Source organism: Andrena cerasifolii, chromosome 2 (genome assembly GCF_050908995.1).
Source record: "Andrena cerasifolii isolate SP2316 chromosome 2, iyAndCera1_principal, whole genome shotgun sequence".
Lineage (NCBI taxonomy): Eukaryota > Metazoa > Arthropoda > Insecta > Hymenoptera > Andrenidae > Andrena > Andrena cerasifolii.
In genome coordinates this window covers 17,930,484-17,938,361 of record NC_135119.1, presented here as the reverse complement: position 1 = coordinate 17,938,361, position 7,878 = coordinate 17,930,484, and the positions used below count along the sequence as shown (strand labels likewise).

Below are 7,878 nucleotides of genomic sequence, written 5' to 3'. Positions count from 1 at the left end.
GGTTTTTGCTGTACTGGGTTTTGTGGTGACTCGATTGTTAGCTAGTGTTGGGTAGTGTCCTCGTGGACCAATGATACTGTTGATATGTTGGGAACATTTTTTTTCTGGTATGAGGGCGGAGGTTGGCGGAACTTGCGCGGGGAATAACGCTGCAGCTGTGCATCAGCGCGTGCAGTGGAAGCATTGGGAAATAGTGTTTTCAAATTCGACGGTTTTGGAGTGCACGCGAGTTCCGTGCAGGTTCTGGGTTTTTATGTGTCTCTTTTTGTGTTTTGCTGCTGCGAGATCTTATAGAAGATGGGGGAATTCTTGGACGAGACGGCTGGAACGACTAATCTCTTCGACTTGTAAGTAGATTTGTAAAATTTCGTGTGTTGCGTCTGCAGCTATTTTCGCCATCTGATGCGGGGGGTCTGTGTCCCTTGTAAATTGACTCTCCAATCTCGCTCTCTGCTACATCGGAATAAACCATCGCACATTATATTTCGTTTTATGGGTGTTCGGATTTGATAGCCTTCAATGTTTAGTAGAATGTATTACTGCACGCTTGCAATGTATTTTGATAACTTGCAGAGTATAATCATTTTTCAAATAAAATTCAATAATGGGCGAAAATATCTTTTGTTGTGAAAAAGGTATTTTAATTGTTTTACAATTTGTTTGTGTGCTCTGTATGGTGTATTGTTGTTGTTTTCGGAACTGTCAATAAGTTCAGTACGATGCAAGTAGGGAATAATTTTATCGACAGTTTGGATGAGCCAGTTGACTGATAAACAAGTTCATTTTTAGGTTTATTAAGATAGTCTCTGTTGCTTAAAATTATCTGTCCATATGAAAAATTGATACTATTTTTGAATAATTGATAGAATATTTAATAAATGTTGATTATATTTCCATAAGAGTTTCTTTTGGTTAGATTGGGAGGTTAAGTCAGCTTCAGAGGTTAGGAAATGATAACCTGTATACGTACATGTAACGCGATTTCTTTGAACTTTTCGAAAGGATAAATTACTTGCAGACCTGTTGAAAGTTAACATTGTTGAATAAAAATAAAGGTTTTTAATTTCACAATGCACGAGTTATATTTATTAAGATACAAATTATAGTATTTACAGCCGTAATTATTTAATTCACTACCTGTGCATTTCATTTATTTACGATATAAAATCACAATTTCGGTGAAGGGGACAATAAATGTTATCCAAATAAATGCTTATCGATTTCAATTAATTTTATTGGTGATCCCACACTAACATTCTCTACAAAATTCACGGATTTTCAATTATGTAATTGGGATATTAAATTAGATATAGGTACTTTCCTTCTTGAATGGAAGGAAATAAAGTTGTTTCATGAACAATTCAGAGGTTTCAGAAAGAAGAATAATACACAGTGGGAGTTGTATGTACAACTAAGAAAATCTTTGGAAATTTTACAGAAACTAAACATTACATTTATTAATTAAACAGTGTCTAAAACAGAATCTATACTACCCACATTGCACATTGCACACAATACAAAGAGGAAAAGAAATGATGTTTAATCTTCCCATATGTTATGCATAATAAACATTGAATTGTTTCACTGTTGAAATAAAGTGATTATCTCAATGGTCAGGGTTGGAGGCTACTCTCCACTAAAGCAGTTCTCAATCTTAATTTATATTACTAAAAATGTAAACAAGCGGTTAATCACCAATTTCGTAAATAAGATAATACGAGCATACATTATCAGACCCTTGAAATTTTAATGCAGTTTTATGTTTCAATTCTACTATATAAATATTTACAAACTTGTATGAAACACTGCTTTTCGAAAAAAGCTTTTAATTTTTATTCCATCGAACGTAATATTACGGAGGTGGAATTTTGAGACTGATCGCACAAAAACCTAATACCTATTAGATACAGAGGTGGATCTTAAGGGGTTATACCTAGTCAGGCTGCCGAAAAGAGGCGAAAGTTTGTGAATTTTTTTTGGAAAAGCGGAAACATATATTTTTACAGAACTTTTTCCACTTAAAAGAGCGACATTTAAAGAACATTTGATAATTTTTTCGTGGAAAAATATTTACGTTTATAATAAAGTAACAACCGACATCCAAGAAGCCTTTTTAAAAATTTGCTTTTGCGATGAGCACTGTCATTCCGATCCAGATTATCTAAAATCAAAAAACAAAAAAGATTTCGTTAGTATATTAATGTATCCTCTGATTAACGGAGGGAATTTCCGAAATATTAATTTAAAACAAAATGGCGGCTATTTAAAGTTGAAATCCTGATTTTTTCGTGCAAAAATCACGCGAAAAAGTTTCAGTGTTACAATATTTCCATGTAATGTATGAAATGTTGAGGTTCAACTGATCCCCTTTCATTAGCTTTTATTCGTTTCAGGTATGAGCTTCAGACTTGAATTATACGCAGCCATTTCCAACTGTAGGTCCTAATCCCACAGACGGTACATCCTAATACCTACATTTCCATAAGAACCTTATTTCACGTCCGTAATTAGGAAGTGTTACGTGTCTGTTTAAGGAACGATTATGTCCCACCCCATTAATTTCGTATGAGAAATTCGGTTTCCCAGAATCGCGGTACTTTATCAGAAAGGTGGTGTCATAAAACGGGCGTCAGACATACTAAGAAATTATCAGCGCGTAATCTATCCTTACTTTACACGTCAGATATTTACGAAATTTCGCCGAATTAGTCTGTATGAAATCCTGCAGTTTTATCGGCGCAGAGTAATCGAGCAACGACGTTCGATGAATCGTCTGCACTACGCGAAGCAATTATAGGATTCTGGCACTCAGTAAATAAGGTTTCTTCTTGAATTCTCCAATGGAAATCTGATTTATTAAAATTTATTCTCAAAATTTAGCGGATCCCCAATTATTGGAGTATTATTTAGAGTAGCTCGATAAAACGGCCGAGTTTATTTTCTTTCGAGTAGAATTGTTCAGATTTAGGATTTGGGAACTATACAAAATGGGAAACTGGGAACTTAACTTAAATTTTTTTTCCCTCTGTTTACGTTAATTAGGGGTTAATAAAGCTGTCTAATATGTGTCCTGTTTAAAATTAGGGTAGCGTAGCCAGTAATGTAAAAAGGCAGGGAATAATTTAAATCGATTAAAATCGACGTTTGGCGTCTTAACGTGCGAATTATGAAATTGACCAGTCAGGTTTACCAGTGAATGTATAATATTAAGTATGCTACTGTTCAGCCCTTTGTTTTTAGTCTCTCCTATATTCCTTGCACATCGTGTACGCTATCTACGCCCTGCTAGCGAATGTGTGTGATTTAGTGTAACCTGTTTGCAAACTCTTTAACAATGGATTATGTAAAGAAGATAGAAAGAGATCCTGGAAGTCATTATTTGTTCACCACGTTCCCTTCATCTCGTTTAAATTACTTTAAATAGTTAGGATATGCCGATGAAACTACACAGGGTAATAGAAAATTTTCCACCATTCAGTTATCTGTTGGTGAATCATCAGTGTTTGATATCGCAGGTTTTAGGAGCATCGATGACTCTTAACATGTTCACTGAAAAATAAGAGTACTTAATTTAGTGGTACCGCGGCGTGTTTAGTATTGTCTATTATTTCTAGGGTAGCAATTCCGACGGTTTAAATGTTACCCGGGAATTTATGCGCGTTAGGATTTAGTTTTCGTGAATTTCGTAAAAAACGTTGGAAGTTCAACAATGGTGGCCCCTGGGACGCCATTAAGGATCCGTCCATCGACACGTTTCCTGCAATTTCGTGTAGAATTAGAACGAAGTGTTGTTTAAAGTCGAAACGATATTTGGGGAAATTGTTGCGAGTAGATAGATAGGGCAGTGTTTCCTAACGTTTTTTAAGTCGCGACCTTATTTTATGATTTTCAAATAATCTGCCCCCTCCCTGTATAAGGTAAGGTAAATTTAATTATGTAAAAAAAAACACATTAAAAATAGGTATTTCAGAAAGTAATTATAATTTAATAATATTTAATATATTTAATTATCTTATTTAGTGCGATGGTTGTGCTTGCATCTGGGTAACAAGATTTTCTTTTTTTTCATTTATGAAACATCAGTGTTACATCATTAATAGAGCATCGATTCATAATCGACAACTAAAAATAAACGCGGCGACCCCCCAGAAAACATTTTACGACCCCCGAGGGGGTCGCGACCCACAGGTTGGGAACCACTGAGATAGGGTAACAGAACGAAAAGGAAGATTGAAAAGTTGAAGGGAAAATTCCAAAAATAGCGATGCCAAAGTGTTTCGGAAGATAGTACTGATAAAGTGACTAAAGGACCGTTAGTCTGTTAAATTAATATTTACTAAGTAAGTTATGCAATAATTATAGCGTTCTTATGATAGCCATTCATAAGGGCCATTGATACAAAAATCTGGAAATGAAAATCACATTAAAAAACACCCTTTATTTTTCAAATTGTAGCCTTTATCGATAGAAATCCATTAAGCCGCGAAACAAGGTGCGGAAATTAACAAAAAATATAAATTCGACGAAACTTTAGAAGAAGGAAGAAAAGAAGAAGGAAGACGAAGAATAGAAAATTTAGAAGAAGAGGGAAAACAGAAATGGACCTAAAAGCAGTAACAGTAAAAAATTTAAAAATAAATAAAAACCGACTTAAAAAAAAAAATAAAAATCCCCTGATATGTAAAAATTAAGTTTTTCACAGTGCAAATGATGAGGCGCCGACATAAAAAATTGAGAGTCGTATATTAAATATGGGAAAAACTTATTTTTCCCTTTTCAGGGCATTTTTATTATTTTTTTTTTAAGCTTGTGTTTATTTGTTTCTAAATTTTTTCTATGGTGTAACTTCAAAACTACATGACCGATTTTGATAATTATCTCTCCATGACCTAAGTTGATTGAAGCCAAAATAAATGCAAGAAGTTTCACCAAAATCGGTTAAGTAGTTAGGAAAAACTCGCACACATACATGCACCTTGAACTGCGAACCGCTTTCTTTTTGAAGTCTGTTAAAAAAGGGACAATGCAAGACATTGTAGAAGGGATCACTAAATATATTCTTCCAAAAAATGAGTAGAAACAGTTTATTTTCACCCCACCACCTCCAAGGCATCTATTCCTACCGTTAAAGAAACGAAAAAAATCGCCAAGGTCTCCAAGGTCCACGAGGACCTAAAATTCCGAATCATCGCATGTACGAATCGACTCGAATCATGTCGAAGCCCATCGCTATCGAAAAGCTCCACTGAGAGGCACTGCATTTGACCGATGCCCGCGCTCTGTCTCGTTTCGTCTGCTTGCAACCCTGCTCGCTTTTATCTGTTTTTGTCGCTCGGCTCTCCCCTCGGTCCACGTTCCCCGTCTGCTCTTTATCAGGGCTCTTCCTCTTTCCCTCTTTCGACCGCACGGGGTCAATTAGCCCATCTCCGTCTCTCCTCGGGGCCAGCGTGCACGAATCTGTCGACCTTAAACCCTCTGCTAGTTCGCTAGTTCCCCCTCTCTCCGCTCCACCCCCTCGTTGTCTGCCCGCAAGCCGTGCCGCCGTCTCCGTCTTCAGTTGCGTTGGAGCCGTCACTAGAGTAGGAGGTGTCGCGATAGCAGTTCAGATCCGTGCAAACGTGGTCTCCGTTTATCCGCTGTATGTACCGTGGTTATCGATAAGGTCAGCGCGTTAGGAACAGTAGCGCGGAACCCGAAAGCTCGGTGTAACTAAAGGAGACTGGGATCTCCTGCTGCACGGGTTTCATCCACGCCGATAAGCAGGATAGATCGGATAGACGTTCGATCCGCGATGGAAGACGACAGACCGGCTAGGAAGCGATCGCTTTCCTCCAAGAGGACAATGCTGAAGTACAAGCTGCTGATCCAGTGACGTCCAGGGGTGAACGTGCGCGACGCTACAGTTTCCGTCACGGGGCACTCGCGGCCTCGCGGGACGTGGACACGTCGAATTCTTCGAGAGAGACAGTGAACGGAGCCGTGTGTTCGCCAGACAGACGATGATGGACAGTGAGTCGTCTGGCGTGTCGTCTTAGGGGAGTGTTATCATCTTCTCATCGATCGGTCCAGAAGCATATAGGTCGCCCGGTGCTAACACGGTTCCGCTCCAGGAACGGATTTTTTTGGGGGCGGCCGGATAGGTGGGAATCAGAAAACCGCGCGCACAATAACCGTCGACAGGGCCATACGACCCCGACGACGTGGAATCCTTAAGACTGACGGGATCCATCAGCGTCGATCGCGGTGGACGCTGATCTACTACCCGCTGCAAATTTTGTCCGAGTCTATTGACATTATTCGGTGCCAAACAAACGTGCCAAAGTGTTTCATTGAGAGTACAAGTTTTATTAGCATTTAAGAGTGAGACTGTTCGTTGTTATTGTTATTGTTACCGCTGCTGCAGCTTCCAGTTTTTTAAGTTCGTTTGTACAAGTACTTGTTGACGCCCGGGGGAGCTTTTTAAACTCGTGACCAGCGAACGTTGCCAGTACATCTCCATTCGAGTGTACATCGATGAGGAACAATTACCGCAACATGTTCTTCGCTGGCTACGGATACTCCAATCAGCATCACAACGGGTCACCATCGTCGACCAGGGCCAGCGTCTGGGGTGGCGTTTATAGTCCCTTTCGCAAGTGAGTACCCACCTTCATTGGCTCGTCGCGACTGGGACGCGTCGAAGGAAAAGAATCGTTCGTCGATCGTCGATCGTCGACTGAAGCCGCTCCTGACCTTACTTATCTCAACGAGGGAGATTTTTCTTAAGAATGGCACGCAACGCTCCTCGCTTATCGCTTGGTATAGGTAGTGGTAGTTTGGTAGAATCGCTGTAAAATGGGATAAGCTTCCTCTTGTAACTGAGACGGAGTCGAGAAACGTTTGTCCCATTTCGCCTCGGTTTCCTCCATTCCCTCCCCACTCTGAATGTTCCAGCAGTATGACGTCATTCTGGAGCGCGGTACACACACCCTGTATTTACATACCGCGCAAAATGGTTATTTACAGGAGGATCAAGGGGCTCTTTGATTTTGGGTAAGGGATGGGAGGTGGTAGAGGAGGAATAGAGATGAAGATAATGTTCTGCGCGCACTGCTTAGTGGTTTCTGTGTTTGAAGGGTGATATATCAGATGTCCGCACTGAAAATACGATTGTAGTGCTTGAAATAATAATTAGTGCGGGGAGAGTCAAATGTTGGATGATGGAGGGTGAGGCAAATGTATGAAATGGTATTGATAACATAGTAGTTATTGTGTTGGATTCAATTGAATTATATCTGTACCCAATTATTTTTCAAATTATCAAAGATACCCATAGTATTTAATTCGAAAGGGGAGGATATAATATTGGACTTGTGTTTTTTTATAGATTTTTAATAACACCATAAAATTCCATTCAATAACAATGCTTTAACTCTTCGTTGACACTCTAGGTGTCAGCCACCCATAAACTGATTTTGACGCTCTATACCTTCTATATGCAAAATAAATACCTTTTTTCCAAAGCCGACTTACAAACTATTTTTTCTCTCAAAATACTAGATCTGAACAACAACTCTGTAGATTTTTAGCTTCTAATATTGAAATGTGTAAAAGTTACAATTTTTTGAAGATTTTCTTCGCGTATTCTCGACTTATAGCAATCTAGAATTTTTTTGCTAAAACTGTGATAAAATATCAGTCACATAACTATTCTAATACATTCTAGAGACCTTGAAATTGATCCATGATTTTTTTCATAACGATTGGATTCTTTAGACGAGAATGGCAGTCGTTCAAAAATTGTTCTGGGTGTGAGCTACCCAGGTACGCCAAAGTTGGTCGAAAAAGAAGGTGTGTCAACGAAGGGTTAAACAGAATTACATATTCTCGCCTGTACCT

At 38.8% G+C, this 7,878-nt stretch overlaps 1 protein-coding gene across 5 annotated transcripts in view; it reads left to right on the top strand.

Annotated features, from left to right (window-relative positions):
* The first annotated feature begins 179 nt into the window (after positions 1–179).
* Positions 180–7,878, top strand: part of Cnn (phosphodiesterase 4D interacting protein centrosomin) — a 58,524-nt gene continuing 50,825 nt past the window's right edge. For 2 of the 5 annotated variants that reach the window (XM_076831286.1, XM_076831283.1), the window contains exon 1: positions 5,580–6,635. In XM_076831286.1, coding sequence (XP_076687401.1) covers positions 6,514–6,635 — 122 coding nt within the window. In that variant the 5' untranslated portion in view covers positions 5,580–6,513. Of the gene's footprint in view, positions 348–5,577; positions 6,636–7,878 lie in introns of those variants that run through there. The other 3 variants (XM_076831287.1, XM_076831289.1, XM_076831285.1) reach the window with 3 other exon arrangements.